Source organism: Haematobia irritans, chromosome 1 (genome assembly GCF_050003625.1).
Source record: "Haematobia irritans isolate KBUSLIRL chromosome 1, ASM5000362v1, whole genome shotgun sequence".
Lineage (NCBI taxonomy): Eukaryota > Metazoa > Arthropoda > Insecta > Diptera > Muscidae > Haematobia > Haematobia irritans.
This window is the reverse complement of record NC_134397.1, coordinates 76,019,397-76,043,176: the sequence shown is the minus strand read 5'-3', so window position 1 is coordinate 76,043,176 and position 23,780 is coordinate 76,019,397. Positions and strand designations below refer to the sequence as shown.

The 23,780-nt window shown below is 32.3% G+C and overlaps 1 protein-coding gene across 1 annotated transcript in view; it reads left to right on the top strand.

The window, feature by feature from the left end:
* The window catches only part of LOC142221203 (putative multidrug resistance-associated protein lethal(2)03659), a 108,359-nt gene that overhangs the window by 43,711 nt on the left and 40,868 nt on the right, over positions 1-23,780 (top strand). The window contains exons 2-3 of the mRNA XM_075290817.1: positions 17,403-17,509; positions 20,047-20,132. Of these exons, the coding sequence (XP_075146932.1) occupies positions 17,433-17,509; positions 20,047-20,132 (163 nt within the window). The 5' untranslated portion in view covers positions 17,403-17,432. The remainder of the gene's footprint in view (positions 1-17,402; positions 17,510-20,046; positions 20,133-23,780) is intronic.

Here is a 23,780-nt window from a genome sequence, read left to right as displayed (position 1 = left end):
AGTCTTTCCACGCTTCGGAGACGGTTCACCGGTCGCTGTCCACTCAGCCGACTGTCGATTGGACTCAGGAGTGTAGTGATGGAGCCATGTTTCTTCAATTGTCACATATCGACGGAAAAACACGGGTGTATTACGAGTTAACAGCTGCAAACACCGCTCAGAATCATCAACACGTTGTTGTTTTTGGTCAAATGTGAGCTCGCGCGGCACCCATTTTGCAAAGAGCTTCCGCATATCTAAATATTGATGAATGACATGACCAACACGTTCCTTTGATATCTTTAAGGCCTCTGCTATCTCGATCAGCTTCATTTTACGGTCATTCAAAATCATTTTGTGGATTTTTTTGATGTCTTCGTCGGTAACCACTACACCTTAAAATTACAATTGGAATACTGTTAAAATGAGATTTAGGTACACCACCTGGAGTCGACTCCGGAGTCGGAGTCGAGGCTAATAAGAAATGCTGGAGTCGGAGCCGGAGTCGGAGTCGAGCAAAATTGACTCGAATCCACAGCCCTGGTGGAAATAGCTCCCATGTGAGGAAATATGGTAGAAAATTTCATATTTTCTACCCATTTCAACGGAATTTTACTGAAATTGATTTTATTTTACACAGAAAAAAGATTTAACATTCTATTAAACTGTGTCGAATTTTATTCAAATTGGTTCGGATTTAGATAAAGCTCCATATTCTTCCGATTTAGGCAAAAATGGCACAACGTCAGCGAAGATTTCAACAGAAGATTTATGTTAGATAAGGTTCCGCCTGTGTAAATTTCGCTCGATGTGGCCAAATATTGTCACAAAACCCACAATTGACAACCTATCTTGGTGCAATTTAGTCAATATCATTGTGAAATCACCACTGCTAAGGAGCAAAAATAAAAATTCCTCAAATTTTCGTATACCTCTAATACATATGTATCGCCGGAAAAAGTAGCTTTATAATTCCCATATATCGTTTCAGGGCGTTAGCCGATTTAAATTTCAAGTCTAGAGATTTTTAGAAGTTTAAAACTGTTTCTCCCAATCGGTTCTGATTTAAATGGGAATGCAAAACTTTATATAGCTCCCAACAAATTTGAAGAAGTTGAGATGGTATCAAAAATTTTGGTGAAGGGTATAATATAGTCGGCCCCGCCCGACTTTAGACTTTACTAACTTCACACAAAAAAATTTTTTTCTGATTCAATCACGAAATTAATTGATCCAATTAATTTTTAATTGAAATGTCTTCAATCACAGAAATGATAGTATCAATTAAAAAATTAATTGAAGGTCAATTAAAAAGTTAATTGATCCAATTAAAAAATTAATTGATACTATTATTTTTGTGCACAGAAAAAATTTTCACGAAAATTTTTCCAATTCAAATTTTAATTGAGTTTTAAAAATATTCAATTAAAAATTTAATTGAATCAACAAATTTGTTAATTGAAACAAAAATCAATCACAAAAATTAATAGTATCAATTAATTTTTTAATAGTATCAATTAATTTTTTAATTGGATCAATTAATTTTTAATTGACCGTCAATTAATTTTTTAATTGATACTATCATTTCTGTGATTGAAGACATTCCAATTAAAAAATTAATTGGATCAATTAATTTCGTGATTGAATCAAAAAAAAATTTTTTTGTGTGTGATTGATTTTTGTTTCAATTAAAAAATTTGTTGAATCAATTAAATTTTTAATTGAATATTTTTTAAAACTCAATTAAAATTTTAATTGGAAAAATTTTCGTGAAATTTTTTTGTGTGTTGTTTTTAAATGCAAATCACAAAATTACATCCTCTCATGGAAGAAAAAAAATGGACTAATAGGACATATAGTAGTTAATGACCGATATGGACATTAATGACCGATATGGACATTTTTTTGAAATTTTTAATTGAATTAAAGTATTAAATTTTATTTCGATTAAAGAATTAATTGATCCAATTAAAACATTAATTGATACTATTAATTCTTGTGATTGATTTTTGATTATACACGGTGCCTAAGTGTATGTGGCCGACATGAAACAGGGAAACCTGGATCCCCAACTTAACCAAGTATCATCCGACTGTAACTTCGGGTTTCAATAGTGTTTATTTATTCATACACACAAAAAATATCAATTAATTTTATTGTCAATACAATTAAAATTGTGTTTAAATTTGAGCTAACGACGTAATTTGTAAATACAATTTCGATTTTAGTCACATTAGCAACCAATTTTGTTATATCAACAAAAATGTGTTGAACTTTAAAATTTTCTGTAATAATAATTAGTTGTTAGCTCAAAAATTATAATATTATTTTGTTTGTAGATTTGTACCTATGAGAGAAAAAAATATATTTTTCATTAATTAAACAGTCGCACAAAATGCTTAGATATCAAAAAAAAAAATATCTAATATTAAAAATTATATTGCCAGAGTTGCTGCTGATTGTTAAGGGCTTTGCTATAAAAACACACATCCGCCAGCGGAGGCTATATAATTCTCCATACAAAGCAATTTTTCGATGCATTTTACCACATCGATTTCGACATCTCCAGATAATTGGTTTTGAACGCTTCTGCTGCTGTAGGCTGGGAAGGCGGTCGACAACGTTTTTGTTTTTGCAAAATAAATTAATTACTGTGCTATTGTTGTACCAAATAACAGCGTAAATCTTAAAAACTTAGAAATATTTGTCGTCTCGTCAGAGTTGATATTTTCCATACAATGTACCATAAATGAAATATTTCTCCTCAAGTAACTAATTGTTTTGAGTGATGAGCTTTAAAAAACTGCAAAAAATATTGTCGTACACACAGAAAAATATCACCAAAAATATACATTTCCAAATAAAATGTGAATTTAATGCAGCTAAATATAAAAAAATGTAAATGAATGTCTTTTTACACAATCAACCCATCTTGGTATCCTTTTGGATCGTAGATTAAACTTTAGGCAACATATAGGTATGAGGGAACTTTACCTCTTAGTTCTCTCGGATTTATGAAACGATGGAATAAGGAATTTTCTGACCCTACCATCGGCTTGGATCCATCTGGGTGTAAATTTAAGCAACAATTTTTTTCCGAAGTCAATACTTCACCCATCATTACTTGGAATTTTTAAATTAAATCCGAGTTTCGTACATTTCATTTTCAACAAAAATTATTTCTGTATGAATGAATATATCAGTTTAAAGTCAATACTCATTTACAATTTCCCATTATTTTAATTGGAATAAGCTTTACTTATAAGACAATTTTATTTTGCCCTGAAGTGTGGAAAAGATATTTTTTCTTAGAACGTTATGACTTATCTAAAAAATTACAACATTAAATGAATTAATTGGCATAGCCATTACTTTCCAATCAATGAACTTGAAACTTATGGAAAAAGTCAATATGTGTTGCCATCCAATTAGCAACAGAAATCCTATTGTTATTAATATTGGCAGCTCACTTAGTAAATCGACTATAATTTTGAAGTAATATAGTAGACAAAGCCAATGTGAACAAAATCAAAGTCTACATATTTAAGCTTACAAACGATTAAGATGCGAATAATATAAATTAATAATTTATGTTTTTATGGATTTAACACAGAGAAAATATTTTTAATGTTTGTTTTATCTGTGGTCCGATTAAGATATGTGCGTGAAGATGCATTACGAATTTAGTTAGCAAAGATACAAACCACTTTTTAAGCAGAGCTCTGTTAATTATGGTATTTAACGGAGGTATCTGAAAAATTATATCAGATATCGATAGAGTTCTTCAAGCCCTTTCATATGGTGTACAGATCGTAGTGGGACAATTGTCCAAGTGGCTCCAGATGTGTTATAATGGGTCGATAGAGCTCAATTTTATGTTGGGACAAATGGACACAATGGCCACTACACAGACAAAAATATCACCAAAATATTTCCAATTAAAAAGTTAATTGAAGTTGAAAATGTTTTCAATTAATAAATTAATTGATACAATTAACTTTTTAATCAAGGTAGAAACATTAAGTTAATTAAGTAAATGATTGAAAATTTCAAAATTTTTAATTAAAAAATTAATTGATACAATTAACTTTTTAATTAAATTCGAAAGACTAAGTCAGTTAAAAAAACTAATGAACATTTTTTTATTTAATAATTAAAAATGTATTTCAAACAATCATTTGTTATTCCAAATAAAAACTCTAAGCGAGTTCAGAAAGTAATTAAAAACATTGACCTTTTTTAATTAAAAAATTAATTGAGTTTTGCAATCAACATCAATTAAATTTTTAATTGAATCAATTAAAAAATTAATTGAAATTTGCTAATGAAATCAATTACTTTTTTAATCAAGAATTTTTTCTATGCCCAATTAAAACTGTGATTGATACTATTATTTTCGTGATTGAAGACATTTCAATTAAAAAATTAATTGGATCAATTAATTTTGTGATTGAATCAGAAAATATTTTTGTGTGTGTAGGGACCCAACTTCACCAAACATTTTTCACGAAAAAATCAATTTTCTGCAAAATTATGAGACATATATTTGAATGTACCCTACGGGAAATGGATCAACCACAGAACCGGTACATGACTAGTCCCTGGTGTGTATGGACCAGTCCCAGTTCTGGTCAAAACGTATGGAAGGGACCGGTCACTTTAACATGGGTTTGTCATTGACGGGGTAAATTTACATTTAAGGACGCGTCTTGGACTCATCCCAAAGGAAACGTCCTGGCATAATTTAGCAGGAGCACCATAGACAGGTCCTCAGGAACCAGAATCGAACAAACTCTTAGAAATCTGTTTCAATTTGGGCATCCCAATCGAACCCGAAATAAAAAAAAAAACAACTTTTAAAATATGTCGAACAATAGGTTATTCTGATAATTTTATTTCACTAAATGTGAAAATGCTGGATATTAAAATCTTAATGGATCTAAGATTTTAATATCAAGCGAGTACGGAAATAAATAAATTACGACTATTCAAAAATTCTGTGTTAGGTCCGTCAGTGGCAATTTGCACCAATTTCCCGAAGGGTAGCTGTGAGGTAGCAATTATATACTTTAGATCAAGTAAAGTGGTCAGGAAGATGATTTAATGTTGGTTTGTGTCTTTGCTAATTAAATTCAAAGTTTATCTTCACGCAGATGCTTAAGATAATTTCCATATTTAAGAAAATTAAGGGACGTTTTATGACAATCTGAACAGAAATGTCTGTTCAGTTTGTGATATAGTTGATTCTAAATCTACAGAGTTAGTATGCCACTAATATTGAGCCCATTATTAAAAAAGAAGAAATCGCTCAATTACTCATCAAAAAAAGCGTCGCCAAAAAAGTAGTGAAAATGTTCTTTTTGGATCCGGAAGTGATGCCAAATTGACGCAAAAGCGATGAATTTAACATGGGCTTGTCATAGGACGGATGTCCACCATGTCAACAGCCGCTGTACTGAATTTGCATCACTTCTTAAGGCGAGGCGAATTCAGTGTTTTGGATGTTAATTAAGAAATTTTGTGATATTTTGCCAAAAAAATAATTAATAAAACTTTTTTTTTTGATTTCCAATGCATTATAACGCTTGCCTGGAACGTTTGTCATAAAATATTTTCCAAAATTCTCAATTTTTTTAGAAAGAATTTATCATTTTTTTCGGCAAAATTTAAATAATTTGTACTATTTTATTAATTCTTAATATGTTTTTAACCTATTTGCAACGAAAAATATAAATTTCCCATTAAAAATATGAAAAAAGCGAGTTATAAAACAATTGACTCAAATGAACTTCCAGTGCAGTTAAAATAAAGAACATTTTTAGGAGGGAATTTTTGGAAGTTTTTTTTAAAGTTGTGCATTGAGAATAACTTTCAAATTTTTTTGCTGGGTAGTGTGGGTAATAAATCCAAATATGTGAAACTTAAATATATTTAAGTAAGAGCTACATGTAAGTCTAACTATGATCGGCTTATACTTCAATATTTGAAATTTGAGTAACATACACTCAAAAAAAAGTTTACTTGGATCCATAGATTTTGACCTTCCTTTAAGGATTTTGGTATTGATTCCGAGCCAAAGATGCGGGTTCTTTAAAATAAGGAAATTTTTTTGCGTTCTATCTGGTTTTAAATCTAGGATCTATAAAATCAAAATTCGGATACAGATCTCATTTATCTCATTTTCATACTATTTTGTCGGTATATTAATTGTGATATAGCGTTCGGATTTATCAGTGCATATCATATCTCTCAGCATAGTAAATAAACCTAGGTTATATCGACATTGCGCCATCTATATTTGAATATAATAATCTTTAATAATAATCTTTAATCATTAGAAACTAATGTCAAAATAGTGTGTAAGAATGAATTGTAAAAAAGGAAGAAATAAAATGCACTCACTTCTATCTTGACACCGAAGTAGACTACATTTCATTAATAAAGCTATTCACGTACAAACAAATGCCAGTTTAAAAACACGAATTATGACGGATACTTCGAAGTAAAAAATATTGTCTTAATTCCAAAAAAAAACTTTAAACCAAAGATGCTAAATCCTCAAAATAAGTCTTAGCCTACATTTGAAGTGTTTTTATCTTAAATCTAAAGATTCCATATTTCAGTTAATTTAAGGACGATTTCTTTAAATCAAAAATGTGTTTCTTTACTTTAAGGAAAATTTGCCTCAGTTAAAGACATGCACCTTTTCAACATGCAAATTTTCAAAATGTTTATCCTAAATTTAATGAAAAAAATGTTTGAAGCAAAGATTATATACTTTCTTTTAATAAAAATGTTATTATTTTAAAGAAATTTGTCCTTAATAGTGTGTAAATTACGCATCCTAAAATTGAGGTTGCGTAATTTGTAATATAACGTAAATATTTATTTCAGTGTAGGTTAATACATAAGTAGGGATGGGTATCGAACTGTAAAACATCGATTAATGTAATCGATTATTATTTTCAAGGCAATAATCGATTCATAGATTAATCGCCGATGAAAACATCGATTAATCGGCGTTTTCGATTAATCGACAGCGAGTAGGCATTATGAATAGTAGAGCAGTAGTCTTCAGAACTTTCTGAAATCCTACATGCTCTACTACAGATAGAGGTTGTAAGTCCTTACAAAACATATAAACAATACTTTGAGTAATTTTGAAACTCAAATTACCACCCTCTTTATGATCAGCTACGTTCTCTAATGCACAGTTTATCAGAGGTTGACTCACAGCACATGAAGAACTGGATGATGGTTTTTGTGGTTTTGCTTCAACAATTTCTGTAGCTTTCTGTGCAGGCCTTTTCAACCCGATTTTAGGATGCTTGTGCTCGAGATGGTTTTTCAAATTTGTCGTGTTCCCACTTGTTGTTATTTTAACTCCACAATGTCGACATTTAGCACAGTTGTTTGGTTCTTTCTCAAAATGTTCCCAAACAGCACTTTTTGGAGGCATCTTGTAACAATCTCAGGAAAAACTAAAAATAAATAGGTAAATAAATATTTTTTTATAGTAATTAACAAAATTCACACTAACTGAAGTCAAAACACAAATTAATCAACTTTCAACTGAACAACTAGAATTTTTTTTGACAAATGACAACTTTACTAATACCACATTTGCCAACTTCTAAAATTTGTTCTCCATTAGTGTTACCATATGACTATATTTTTGCTGAATGGCATTACGAAAATATAATAATATTTCTGCGTATAAACAGTGAGTTAAGCTGAAAACACAATGGGATCGACCGTTTTTGATGGTGTTCACAATGGGAGTGACAAAACACAGGCTTATGTGAAATGTTGTGAGAAAGAGCTGGATGGCGTGTAAACAGAAATGGTCGATCCCGTTGTGTTTTCAGTTTAAGTATTTGCAAATAAGACTTTCCTAAAAATATCGATTTATTTAAATATTAAACATCGATTATTCGATTAATCGAACATAGAACACATCGATTAAAAAAACATCGATCACTTTGTAAAAACATCGATTTTTCCCATTAATCGATTAATCGATACCCATCCCTATACATAAGAGTCTTATGGCCAAATTTGGGAAAATCGAGGGATGCATATATATGGGAGCTATATCTAAATCTGAATCGATTTGGATTATATTTTTCAGGTTTGGTTGATATTACAGGAGATTACCTTGTACTGAATTTGAGTAAGATCGGTTAATAAATGAAGCCACTATGGTCAAAAATAAACTTATTAGGGGCAAATTTTTGAAAATCAGGCGCTACATAAAGGGTGATACGCTCAAAATTTGGTCAATATAAACTTGACGTATTTCTTTCAAATTTGCATTAAACCTGAACACCCCTCATTTTGAAGGTGTGTGTGTGTAGAATGTTGCTCCTATTTTGATTTTGGAATTCACTCTTCAGTTGTCAAAATGCCGTCCAAGCAAGAAGAGCAGCGTATCAAAATTTTGCTCGCGCATCGCGAAAATCCGAGCTACTCGCACGCAAAGCTGGCAAAATCGCTAAAAGTTGCCAAATCAACCGTTACAAATGTAATTAAAGTGTTTGGGGAACGTTTGTCGACAGCCAGGAAGTCTGGATCGGGGGGAAATCGAAAATCGGAAGCCGCTGAGACGACAAAGAGAGTTGCCGGTAGTTTCAAGCGAAACCCTAACCTCTCTCTCCGAGATGCCGCAAATAAGCTGGGTGTATCGTCTACAACCGTGCATCGAGCCAAAAAACGAGCCGGATTATCGACTTACAAGAAGGTAGTGACTCCAAATCGCGATGATAAACAAAATACGACGGCCAAAGCGCGATCCCGGAGGCTGTACACGACGATGCTGACGAAGTTTGACTGCGTGGTAATGGACGACGAAACCTACGTCAAAGCCGACTACAAGTAGCTTCCGGGACAGGAGTTTTATACGGCAAAAGGAAGGGGAAAGGTAGCAGACATTTTCAAGCACGTAAAACTGTCAAAGTTCGCATAGAAATATCTGGTTTAGCAAGCCATCTGTACCTGTGGCTTGAAAAGCAGCATTTTCATAGCTTCCGGGACTGTCAACCAAGAAATTTACGTGAAAGAGTGTTTGAATAAACGTCTGCTGCCTTTCCTGAAAAAACACGGTTGTTCCGTACTGTTTTGGCCGGATTTGGCATCTTGCCATTACGGTAAAAAGGCCATGGAGTGGTACGCCGCCAACAACGTGCAGGTGGTTCCCAAGGACAAGAACCCTCCCAACACGCCAGAGCTCCGCCCAATTGAGAAATACTGGGCTATTGTCAAGCGGAACCTAAAGAAGGCAAAAAAAAAAAACTGCTAAGGACGAGCAGCAGTTGAAGGCAAACTGGCTTTCTGCGGCGAAGAAGGTGGACAAGGTGGCTGTACAAAATCTGATGGCAGGTGTCAAGCGTGAGGCCTGGCAATTCGGATTTGGAAAAGCGAAAGCCTAACTGAATATTTTTCCTGAATTTTATACTAATTGAACTTGAAAAAGAAATTTAATTTGATTTTTTAAATAAGCGATTTCACCGATTTACACGCGTTTTCCCTTGACCAAATGTTGACCGTATCACCCTTTAGTGGCATATTAACTCCGTAAGTGCACACAGCCAGTGTTGCTAGAAGTAGGGGCTATTCCCTATAAGTAGGGTTTTTCTAATATTTAGCGTCTTGTAGGGACGTAGGGCCGCAATGTAGGGACATTTTCACTAAACACAATTTCTAATAATTTTTACATTTTGGTTGCTCCAGAGAAGGAAACTACACGCAAAAAAATAATTCTTTCCTCCCAAACGAAATTTTAGACAAACAAAGTTCATTTCTCATTTGCTTTTCGCTGAAAGGAAGTGAAAAGAAAAGTATATACTTTTTGTGATAAACGTTTATTCTTTTCCAGGATGTAAAAACAATTTCATAAAGACTAACTTAAAAAAATTTTTTTCTGGCTAATTGCATTTTCCCTCTCATCTTTCTCACATCCACGAGATTTTTTAGTTCCTAGCACCTTTTTCTGTAATACAAACAATGTAGAAGAAATTGTACGATTTTATAAATTTTAAAATTTTTTTTTGTACCTTTCGCCTGGACGGAGAATCGAACTGCGGACCATGCAATTTTAAGCCAACACACTATCCACTGAGCTATATAGCTGTTATTGTCATCAATAGAAAATTGTCCATATAAGTTATATTTATATAGCATAGCTTGCGGCGCCCACGAGCCAATTAAACAAACTTTATTTAACAGAAAAATACATTTAGTTGGGCACCGTGGAGCAGTGGTTGCTACGTCCGACTTGCATGCCAAGGGTCTTGGGTTCGATCCCTGTTTCGACCAAAGTTTTTTTTGTTACATATATTCCAGATAGGGTTGGAAGATTCCGAAAAAATGTTCAACATTACATTCAACTATATTAAATTTGTACTATGAACTGTAAAATGTGTCTTATTAAAGACCTAAAGTCAGAAAAGAACAGTGTTTGATATAAACGTAATGGACTGTGTTGTTGGTTCAAAAATAACTTTTTTTTATTGAAAAAATAAAAATTTTGTAACAAACGAATTTTTTGGGCGATAAAAGTGTACAATTTTCGAAGCTATTCAAAAAACTCTAACAAAAGAAATACGTTTTCGGTACACGTTTTCCAAACGTTTTTTTTCTTTGCGTGTAGAAGCCGGCAAGGCTTGATCTTTAACAATGTGTGGTAACAACAGTTAGCACTCGTGGCAAAAAAAAAATCTAACAAAATTTGAAGATTACCACAAATTACCACAAATCTACCATATAGAATTTTTTGTCAAAACTTTATTACTGTAGAAAATTTTGTCAACATTTTATTTCTATAGAAAATTTTGTCAAAATTGTATTTCTATAGATTTTTTTTTTCAAAATATTATTTCTATAAAAAATTTTCTCAAAACTTTATTTCTATGGAATTTTTTCTCAAAATTTTATTTCTATAGAATTTATTGTCAAAATTTTATTTCTATAGAAAAATTTCTAACAAAAATTTTATAGAAACTTTTTCCAAAATTTTATTTTTATAGAGATTTAACAAAAAAGATTACTATTTTGGGTAGAATTCTACCAACTGTGGCAACCGTGGTGGTAATACAAATTTATATTCTAAGTCATATACGTTGCATATTCATGTTTTAAGATAATAAAGCACTTAGAACTATTTTTGTTTTGTAAAATTTTTTAAATTAAACGAAAAATATTGTAGGGAAAATTGTATGGGAAAGTATGGAACTTTTTTTTGTCCTTGTAGGGTAAACCGAACATTTTCCCTGGTAACATTGATTATGAGCTATACTCAGATTGAGACAAAGCACTCATAAACATGTGCCCCTTAATTTTCTTAAATATGCAACTGCGGTTTATCTCCCAGACCTATATCAATGTTACCCCACAAATGTTTATGATTACTAAATCAGTAAGGGTGGTTTAGGGTATGATATAGTCGGCCCCGCCCGACTTTCTACTTTACTTACTTGTTTCTATAAAAAATAGTTTTTTGTACCATTTTTACATTTGTTGATTAGAACACATTGTATTTAACGAAAATAAAACAAATTTTTGAAATATTATAGGTATTTTCAATAATTAACATGCACTTTATTTCACACGTCTTATTTATAATACATGTAAACGAGTGTGCGAGGTGGTAAATTTTACCACCACGTTGACCGTTAATGGTTAAATTGTTTGTGTTTGAACATCCTGTTAAGACGTCAAAATTTATCATAAATATAATGTACTGTTCTTCCAAACAAACTTTGTTACCGCGAAATGAAATTTTCGTTAGTCTGAAATTTATTTTGGAAGTAAATTAGTTTGGAAGTAAATTATTACGGGTAGTTGATATGAAATGAATGTTTTATTTCTCAATTCAGCGACTCTACAATTGATTTATTTAATTATTTTAAATTGTACAATGGTTGAAATTGACAGTAAATTTAAATATAAATTCCATCCATAGAGAAACTGTTCACAAAGTTAAACGTATCAATAGAACATGCTATCCATATAGGGGTTCCATCACAAAATCTATTACGGTTACTAATAACATTTGTACAAATATTGATATTTGGAAAAATGACAATACTTTAAAAAATTGAATTTCGTCAATAATCTACATAATGCTATAAAATAACACCCCACATTTTTTATACTGATTATTCCATTCATTCATTATGTCATTATATGTGATAAACAAGATGAATGTGTAACTTTTATGATGATGCCTAAATTTAAATATTTATCGGTATTTATGTTGTTATTTTTAGATTGGGATGTTAATTTAATTTTGAAGTTTATCAAGGATTTTTTTTGGCTAAAGAGAAATTTCGAGCATTTTGTAATGCAAGTGAAAAAAAAAAGAATTAATTAAATAAAATTATTTTTAAATGAATTTATGTAACATGAATTCCAGCACATTAAATGGAATTAACTTAAATTGAATTTAGAAAACTAGTTTCTCTTTAATAGAGTCCTAGAAGTTGTTTAATTTTGCGTTCATGAAAGCAATTGAGATTGATACTTAACCCTCTAATGCCCCAATTTTTTTTTTTGCCAGCTGATTAAATTTTCAATGTTAACGACACATAAGCAAGAAAACTAAACAAGAAAAATTTATACGGTTAAATTCAGTATATGCTGCAAAGCCTCTTGAACAGTTTCAACTAAGTTATCTTTTTATTTTACTTATTTTTGTTGTCTTAAGGTGTGTTTTACTAGAAGCTTCCTTATTAAATGAAGCCCGCCTAAAGGCGGGATTGTGTATTAGTGGACTAAAAGCAAAAGGCATTTCCTTATTTTTTTAACCAAAAATATTTTCTTTGCATTAAGGAAAATATGCCTTACATTAAAAATATACAACTGTAATAGAAGGATATAATTTTTAAATATGAATATCCTAAATTTACAATTGGAATTACTTTTAACCCTTTGACGACGAAGAATTAAGCGCTCAATAAAAGTAGGGGTTTCTTGCGGAATCAAAATATATCTACACACTCGTTAGCTATCTCCGTCATCATCTTTATAATTATTCTCTCTATCTGACGCTTCTAACAGGTTGGCGTATAAGTCCCCGGTCTGACACATAGATGGCGTCGCTGGTATTAAATGCATATTGTTTTTATATAGTACCAACCTTCAAATGATTCGTGTCAAAATTTGACGTCTGTAAGTCAATTAATTTGTGAGATAGAGCGTCTTTTGTGAAGTAACTTTTGTTATTGTGAAAAAAATGGAAAAAAAGGAATTTCGTGTTTTGATAAAATACTGTTTTCTGAAGGGAAAAAATACGGTGGAAGCAAAAACTTGGCTGGATAATGAGTTTCCGGACTCTGCCCCAAGGAAATCAATAATAATTGATTGGTATGCAAAATTCAAGCGTGGTGAAATGAGCACGGAGGACAGTGAACGCAGTGGACGCCCGAAAGAGGTTGTTACCGACGAAAACATCAAAAAAATCCATTAAATTATTTTGAATGACAGTAAAATGAAGTTGATCGAGATAGCAGGGGCCTTAAAGATATCAAAGGAACGTCATATCATTCATCAATATTTGGATATGCGGAAGCTCTGTGCAAAATGGGTTCCGCGCGAGCTCACATTTGACCAAAAACAACAACGTGTTGATGATTCTGAGCGGTGTTTGCAGCTGTTAACTCGTAATACACCCGAGTTTTTCCGTCGATATGTGACAATGGATGAAACATGGCTCCATCACTACACTCCTGAGTCCAATCGAAAGTCGGCTGAGTGGACAGCGACCGTTGAACCGTCTCCGAAGCGTGGAAAGACTCAAAAGTCCGCTGGCAAAGTAATGGCCTATGTTTTTTGGGATGCACATGGAATAATTTTTATCGATTATCTTGAGAAGGGAAAAACCATCAACAGTGACTATTATATGGCGTTAGGTTAGGTTAGGTTAGGTTAAAGTGGCAGCCCGATTAAGATTCAAGCTCACTTAGACTATTCAGTCCATTGTGATACCACATTAACTAAAAGTACCTATTACATATGGGCACTTCTAGTTTTAACCGCTGAACCTTCTCGATTATTATTCTTCGCTGAACCAACCAGATTGTTCCAAAAACATTAGCAGACTGCTTAAGTTAACGTTTTCCAGATCCGCCAGTAATCTGAAGGTATATGCTCCTAAAAGTTGCTTGCGATTTACACAAAATGCAGGACACTCACACAAGAGGTGTTTAATTGATTCTTTTTCCTCCGCATCATGACAGCTCATACAATAGTCATTATACTTCGCACCAATAGTTTTTGCAAAATCGCCTATCAGGCAGCGACCCGTTATAGCAGATATCAGGAGTGATATCTGACGTCTCGAGAACATTAGCATATCTAGTGTGCGGTTTAAGTTGAAATGGGCCATATTTGCTTGGTGACGTTACAACCCTTGCAATTCTCCCATCGAACATTTGCCATCATAACAGCCTTCTCACGCAGTATGAGCTTGCAGGTAGCTAGGGGCATACCAACAAATTCTAGTTCCCCTGGAATATGTAAGGTAGTCGCTAGCCTTGCCAACTCATCCGCTTCGCAGTTCCCCGGTATGTTCCTATGGCCAGGCACCCATATTAGGTGAATATTGTACTGCTCAGCCATCTCATTAAGAGATTTGTGGCAGTCGATGGCCGTTTTCGAGTTGAGGAACACAGAGTCCAAGGATTTTATTGCAGGTTGACTGTCTGAGTATATATTAATGCCCACATTATATGGCGTTATTGGAGCGTTTGAAGGTCGAAATCGCGGCAAAACGGCCCCATATGAAGAAGAAAAAAGTGTTGTTCCACCAAGACAACGCACCGTGCCACAAGTCATTGAGAACGATGGCAAAAATTCATGAATTGGGCTTCGAATTGCTTCCCCACCCACCGTATTCTCCAGATCAGGCCCCCAGCGACTTTTTCTTGTTCTCAGACCTCAGAAGGTTGCTCGCAGGGAAAAAATTTGGCTGCAATGAAGAGGTGATCGCCGAAACTGAGGCCTATTTTGAGGCAAAACCGAAGGAGTACTACCAAAATGGTATCAAAAAATTGGAAGGTCGTTATAATCGTTGTATCGCTCTTGAAGGGAACTGACATATGTTGAATAATAAAAACGAATTTTGACAAAAAATGTGTTTTTCTTTGTTAGACCGGGGACTTATCAGCCAACCTGTTAAACATATATATGTTTATACGAAATTCCTAAATTAATATATGTTTGCATTCAGGCACGTTATATTTAAGAAAATGAGATGACCCAAACATAATATGTTCTAACATATTAACATATACATATGTCACAAACATATTGTACTAGTTTATGAACATGATATATTTGCACTTAAAAATAATGCGTTAAAAACTTGAGTTCCAAACATATAATTTTTACACCGAAACATATGAAAAGCAGTCTTATTCGTCTGTGTATTTAAAAAGTAAAGTGTGTACGAGAAATTTTATGGGACGAAGAGAAAATGAGAGATTGAGAAAAATGTTTTAACATACGAGGGCGGTTCGGAAACTTCTTAGCCTATCAATGAAAGAGAATTGTTAGTTTTTCAAAAATATTTTTATTTTTCAATATAATCTCCTGAAACTTCAATAGGCTTAGTTCAACGCTTTTCTATCCCTTGATTAAAATAGTTTTCCTCAAGGTCTTCAACATAGTAGTTTACAACTGTAATTGCATCTTCATTCGAGGTAAAACGCTTGCCAGCAAGGACTTTTTTTTAGATTTGGGAACAAGTAAACAAAACAACAAACTATTTAGGAAATTATTGTAATTTTATTTTATTATGATATATTAGTATTACTCAATTATGTATGGAACAAAATATCGGCCAAATGGGCGCCGCGACCTCGGCGGCACTCCTCCATCCTATGGTGCAAATTTTCGATGACGCTGAAGCATAATGGAGGTTCTATGCCGTTAATGTGCCGAATTATCTCATCCTTTAGCTCTTGAATTGTTGCTGGCTTATCGACGTACACCTTTTCTTTCAAATAACCCCAAAGAAAAAAGTGCAACGGTGTCAAATCACATGATCTTGGCGGCCAATTGACATCGCCATTACGGGAGATAACACGGCCATTGAATTTGTTGCACAAAAGAGCCATTGTTTCGTTAGCTGTGTGGCAAGTGGTACCGTCCTGCTGAAACCACATATCGTCCACATCCATATCTTCCAATTCGGGCCATAAAAAGTTCGTTATCATCTCACGATAGCGAACACCATTCACAGTAACTGCCTGACCTCATTTTGGAAAAAATACGGCCCGATGATGCCGCCAGCCCATAAACCGCACCAAACAGTCACTCTTTGTGGGTGCATTGGTTTTTCGACAATCACTCTTGGATTCTCATTCGCCCAAATGCGGCAATTATGTTTATTGACGAATCCGCTTAGGTGAAAATGTGCCTCATCACTGAAGATGATTTTCTTCGAAAATTGATCATCCACTGTTGCCATTTCTTGGAACCATTCTGCCCATTCACGACGTTTGGAATGGTCAAGAGGCTTTAGTTCTTGAGCCAATTGCACCTTGTAAGCGTGTAAATGCGAGTCTTTATGCATAATGTTCATCAACGACGAGCGTGAGAGGTGCAATTGTTGGGCACGACGACGAGTTGAGGTGAACGGCTCTTCAGCCACACTATCGCGAACAGCAGCAATATTTTCTGCAGTACAAGCTGTACGAGCATGCACTGGTGTTCTCATAGACCCGGTTTGCTCGAATTTTTCCACGATTTTTGCGATTGTACGTACATTTGGACGATCAAATTGACCAAAAAATCACGAAGTGCACGATATGCATTTTGATTTGAACGCCCATTTTCATAATAAGGCTGGATAACTTTAACTCGTTGTTGGATTGTGTATCTCTCCAAATTGAGTAAGTCTGAAATAGAGAAATGTCAAATAAAATTCGGAAAAAACTTGGCGTTTAGGTGTGGTTCACATTCAACATCGGCCCTTACAATTTAACCAATTAAGTTTTTAATTTACTTTTAATTAATTTTTTTAAATTTGATTGAAGACATTTCAATTAAAAAATTAATAGGATCAATTAATTTCGTGATTGAATCAGATTTTTTTTTGTTGTGTGTAAGGACACACATAGGACAATATTTTCTGTGTATGCTTCAAGCCATGGTTAAAATGCAACGTTTCCTTCGTTAAGGTTTACTATGTACGTAAAATATATATTTAGTTTTTAATGTTATATCAGGAGAAGTTTTTCTGCTATAATTGCAAATAAAAATAGTCTAAGTGAACAGACACTTTTGCTTTCACTGTGATTGCACTTTTGACAATTTTTGTTCGCTTTTTGTATAACAAATATCTTTTAGTGTATATATGTATGTAAATATTCTCTATAAATCGGTTCATCCATCTTATATTTTTCCATTTTTTTTATTTTCAGCTGGCTTAACTTGCTTTACGCTGCCTCAACATGCAATCGTTGAAACCCAATGAATTGCCTCAAAATCCTTATGAGAGAACAAATATTGTGGCCCGATTATGTTTTTGGTAAGATAATAAACTATGATAAGACCTACATTGATAAAAAAAGCATTCCCGGTTCCAAAGATTTTGTCTTCACACTAATGATTTTGGTATTGATTCCGAGCCAAAGAAGCGGAGAATTGAAGTAAGGATACTTTTAAGACACAATGCTCTTTTAATTTTCTTCGTTTCTTCTTCATGTTCTATCAAAGTTCTTTAAGACAACTTAAATATAAAAATTCATACTCGACTTCAAGTAGATCTTAGTCTATGTTTTAAGTAAACATATCTTTAAAATAAAGTGTTAAAAACATGTCCTGTTTTTGAATGCTTTTTATACCCTCCACCATAGGATGGGGGGTATATTAACTTTGTCATTCCGTTTGTAACACATCGAAATATTGCTCTAAGACCCTATAAAGTATATATATTCTGGGTCGTGGTGAAATTCTGAGTCGATCTAAGCATGTCCGTCCGTCCGTCCGTCTGTTGAAATCACGCTAACTTCCGAACGAAACAAGCTATCGACTTGAAACTTGGCACAAGTAGTTGTTATTGATGTAGGTCGGATAGTATTGCAAATGGGCCATATCGGTCCACTTTTACGTATAGCCCCCATATAAACGGACCCCCAAATTTGGTTTGCGATTGCTGTAAGAGAAGCAAATTTCATCCGATCCGGCTGAAATTTGGTACATGGTGTTAGTATAGGATCTCTAACAATCTTGCAAAAATTGGTCCACATCGGTCCATAATTACATATAGCCCCCATATAAACCGATCCCCCGATTTGGCTTGCGGAGCCTCTAAGAGAAGCAAATTTCATCCGATCCGGCTGAAATTTGGTACATGGTGTTAGTATATGGTCTCTAACAAGCATGCAAAAATTGGTCCACATCGGTCCATAATTATATATAGCCCCCATATAAACCGATCCCCCGATTTAGCTTGCGGAGCCTCTAAGAGAAGCAAATTTCATCCGATCCGGCTGAAATTTTGTACATGATGTTGGTATATGGTCTCTAACAACCTTGCAAAAATTGGTCCACATCGGTCCATAATTACATATAGCCCCCTTATAAACCGATCCCCCGATTTGACTTGCGGAGCCTCTAAGAGAAGTGAATTTCATCCGATCCGGCTGAAATTTGGTACATGGTGTTAGTATATGGTCTCTAACAACCTTGCAAAAATTGGTCTACATCGGTCCATAATTACATATAGCCCCCTTATAAACCGATCCCCCGATTTGACTAGCGGAGCCTCTAAGAGAAGCGAATTTCATCCGATCCGGCTGAAATTTGGTACATGGTGTTAGTATATGGTCTCTAACAAGCATGCAAAAATTGGTCCACATCGGTTCATAATTATATATAGCCCCCATATAAACCGATCAGCAGATTTGACCTCCGGGGCCTCTTGGAAGACCAAAATGCATCTGAATCAGTTGAAATTTGGTACGTGATGTTAGTATATGGTATACACCAACAATGCAGAAATTGGTTCATATCAGTCCATAATTATATATAGCACCCATATAAACCGATCCCCAGATTTGACCTCCGGTGCCTTTTGGAGAAGAGAAATTCATCCGATCTGGTTGAAATTTGGTACGTGGTGGTAGTATATGATATTTAACAACCATGCCAAAAGTGGTCCATATCAGTCCATAATCATATATAGCCCCCATATAAACCGATCCCGAGATTTGGTTTTGGAGCCTCTTGGAGGAGCAAATTTCATACGAGTCAGTTGAAATTTGGTACATTGTGCTAGTATATGGCCGTTAATATCCATGCCTAACTAGGTCCATATGGGTCTATAGTTATATATAGCCCTCGGATAAATCGATCCCCAATGGTCCATATCAAGTTCATAATTCTATATAGCCCCCATATAAGCGACCCCCATATTTCAATTCTGGCTCTCTACGTACCGTGCAAAAGTCCATGTCAATTTTTAATAATTATTTGTAGACTTACCTATACATAACTTTTTTGTCTAATATATACCACGTATGGACTAATTTAGAAAACGATGTTAAGAAGTTTTAAGATACCACAACCCAAGTAATTCGATTGTGGATGACAGTCTTTCGTAGAAGTTTCTACGCAATCCATGGTGGAGGGTACATAAGATTCGGCCTGGCCGAACTTACGGCCGTATATACTTGTTTACTTTGTAATTAAGATACAAAAAGTCAACAAATTTAAAGACAATTTCATTAATTTCGAAGAATTTTTTAGAATTACGTTAACCTCAAACAAAATTTTCTTTCATGCTAAGAAACCCATTTTTAAGACGCATCACTTAACTATAAAGACAAAACAAAACTAAATTTCATTGAAAAGTTTATCGACTTTTGAACAAAGAAAAAAAAAATTTACATCAGAAAAATGTGTATTCTATGCTAAGAAAAATTTAATTTGTATTTTAAGGACACTACATCTTTGGCCTCATGACAATATTTTTTCAGTGTAGATTAATAATGAACGAGACATTTATTATGACTCGGTAAACATTCATTGTAAATTCCTAATTCCATTTGTTTGTTTCTATAGGTACACATTGCCAACATTTTTCAAAGGACGCAAAAAGACATTGGATACCAAGGATCTATATAGGGCATTAAATGAACACAAATCAGGTATGTAAATTTACTAATACATTGAGAAATTCATCCACTAAAAATACCTCGATTAAAATTTTTTTGCAATGTGGGCGAGTTTTCAATATCGCTCGTATACAAAAGTGGGTAAAATTTATTTTTGTGATCTCCGATATTTTAAGTATGATGAGTTACGAGCACAAAAGCTGCCAAATTTCCCACGATCGCATACACCGAAAGAATTCTCTTCATTAATTTTACGAAGAATTCTTCATTAACAATTCTTAGTGAATTCTTCATCAAAACAATAAAATTTTCATTCATTTTCGTAAATCTTACGAAGAACATTTTACGAATATACGAAACGTCTACGAAATATTCTACATTAATTTTTCTTCGTAAAAGTTTTGTACTTTTTACGAAACTTTCTTCAAATTTTCTGATTTTTGTGAAGAAAGTTTTTACGAATATATTACGAAACATTTTGCGTTAAAATTTCTTCATAAAAAGTACAAAACATTTTCTTTAAAATAACGAAGAAGTTTCATTGAAGTTGTAAAATTTCCGTTCGCGACACAAAATTGTCTCTGATAATGTTCTTGAGTGCATTCCTTTATTCTATTTTTTTATGCATGTCTATGCTACTTCTCATTTGGGTGATAGCGCGCTATGAATAAAAGTGAAGCAATAAAACTAAAAATTATTCAAAAACTTAAGATGTAAAGTAGTGATTACATTTTTCACACTTGTTACTACAACCAAATGTACTTTCGACTATAAAATTGTTTTCTAAAAGTTCGAATATTTTTGAAAAAAAAGTACGAAAGTTTTTCATAAAAAGTACGAAACATTTTCATAAAAAGAACGAAATTGTTTCATAAAAAGTACGAAAATTTGTCATAAAAAGTACGAAACATATTAATAAAAAGAACGAAATTGTTTGATAAAAAGTACAAACATTTTTCATGAAAAGTACGTATATTCTTCATAAAAAGTACGATTTTTTCATACAAATTACGAAAAATTTGGAAGAACTTTTCTTCGTAAAAAGTACGAAATATTTCGTACTTTTAATGAAAAGTTTATTTGGTTGTAAAACAATGACATATTTCGTACTTTTAACGAAATTTTTCGTTCTTTTTACAAAAAAAATTCTTTCGGTGTATTCAATATCAGGTTGTTATTAATCCTTTGTAACTGTTAACAGGGTAACTGGTTATAAACCAAGTTCATAGTAGTAAAAAAAGTACGAAACATTTTCATAAAAAGAACGAAATTGTTTCATAAAAATTACGAAAATTTGTCATAAAAAGTACGAAACATATTTATAAAAAAAACGAAATTGTTTCATAAAAAGTACGAAAATTTTTCATGAAAAGTACGAATATTCTTCATCTTCATAAAAAGTACGATTTTTTGTTCATACAAACTACGAAAAATTTGGAAGAACTTTTCTTCGTAAAAAGTACGAAATATTTCGTACTTTTAATAATAAAAGTATTAAAGGTTTGTTTGCTTGTAAAACAATGACAAATTTCGTACTTTTAACGAAATTGTTCGTTCTTTATACGAAGAAACTTCTTTCGGTGTATTGTTATTAATCCTTTATAACTGTTAACAGGGTAACTGGTACTAAACCAAGTTCATAGTAGTAGTAGTAAGCGAATTAAACTAATTATGACAATTATATTGTATTTATAGCTCATTATATTGTTTACATTCTAGGGGGATTGTAATGAGAATTAATAGACCGATTTTCCGATGTTTCCACTTCTTCAAATCTTCAGAATTTTTTCTGCAAAATTTTGTCAAAATTTTATTTCTATACAAAATTTTGTCGAGACTTTATTTCTATAGAAAATTTTGTTAACATTTTAGTTCTATAGAAATTTTTGTCAAAATTTTATTTCTATGGAAAATTTTGTCAACATTTTATTTCTATGGAAAATTTTGTCAAAATTTTAATTTTATGGAAATTTTTTGTCAAAATTTTAATTCTATGGAAAATTGTGTCCATATTTTATTTCTATAGAAAATTTTTTCAACATTTTATATCTACAGAAAATTTTGTCAACATTTTATTTCTATAGAAAATGTTGTCAAAATTTTATTTCTATAGAAAATTTTGTCAAAATTTTATTTCTATAGAAAATGTTTGTCAAAATTTTATTTCTACAGAAAGTTTTGCCAAATTTTATTTCTATAAAAAATTTTGTCAAAATTTTATTTCTATAGAAAATGTTGCCTAAATTGTATTTCTATAGAAAATTATGTCAAAATTTTATTTCTATAGAAATTTTTGTCAAAATTTTATTTCTATAGACATTTTTGTCAAAATTTTATTTCTATAGAAAATTTTGTCAAAATTTTATTTCTATAGAAAATTTGGTCAGAATTATAATCCTATAGAAAAAATTCGGTCAACATTTTATTCTATAGAAAATTTTGTCAAGATTTTATTTCTATTGAAAATTTTGTCAAAGTTCTACCAATCTATATCTATCTGTCTATATCTATAATCTACACCAAAACCGATAGTACAAAGAATTAAAAGTGAAATTTTTGTCAACATTTTATTTCTATGGAAAATTTTGTCAAAATTTTAATTTTGTTGGAAAATTTTGTCAACATTTTAATTTTATGGAAATTTTTTATATTACATGTTAGCCTGATACCGAAACAGGCAATTGACGTCCAAATGCATTATATCTAATTATACAATTATTATTCGAGCTTTATGGACAGATATAGATTAAGGAACATGGTTAATAGAGCCATTGAAAAGAAAACGCCAGATACAAATCTATACACGCCTGGACTGTACATGTTTCGGTTCGGGCGAATGAACCTTTCCACAGCCTTTAGTATAGATCTGGCTGGGAGAGATAACTCAATTTTGGGCCCTTTATGCTAACTCCTTATGGAGAAAACATTTGGGAAATTTCCTCTTACAAATTGAATCATCTTTTCTCCCACTGTACATCATCTTTTCATATAACTTACAAGTCCCTTAATCTTATTTTTATTTCGTTTTGTTACATAGTAATGCAACAACACGAAATTTATTTTTAGAAAGCTAATTTGTTAGAATTCATCTAAGTGGTGAACAGTCGAACAATGCTTATTGTTTCTACAGTCAACTACAACATATGACAATTAACAGAAACTGGTTTCCAGGATACAACAACAATTCTAACGCGTACCTTAGTCGTATAGAATTAAAATTTTTTGTCAAAATTTTAATTCTATGGAAAATTTTGTCAATATTTTATTTCTATAGAAAATTTTTTCAACATTTTATATCTACAGAAAATTTTGTCAAAATTTTATTTCTATAGAAAATGTCTACATTTTACGTCTTTAGAAAATTTTGCAAAATTTTATTTCTATAGAAAATTTTGTCAAAATTTTATTTCTATAGAAAATTGTGTCAAAATTTTATTTCTATAGAAAATGTTGCCTAACTTGTATTTTTATAGAAAATTATGTCAAAATTTTATTTCTATAGATATTTTTGTCAAAATTTTATTTCTATAGAAATTTTTGTCAAAATGTTATTTCTATAGAAAATTTTGTCAAAATTTTATTTCTATAGAAAATTTTGACAAAATTTTATATCTAGAGAAAATTTTGACAAAATTTTATATCTATAGAAAATTTTGTCAAAATTTTATTTCTTAGAAAATT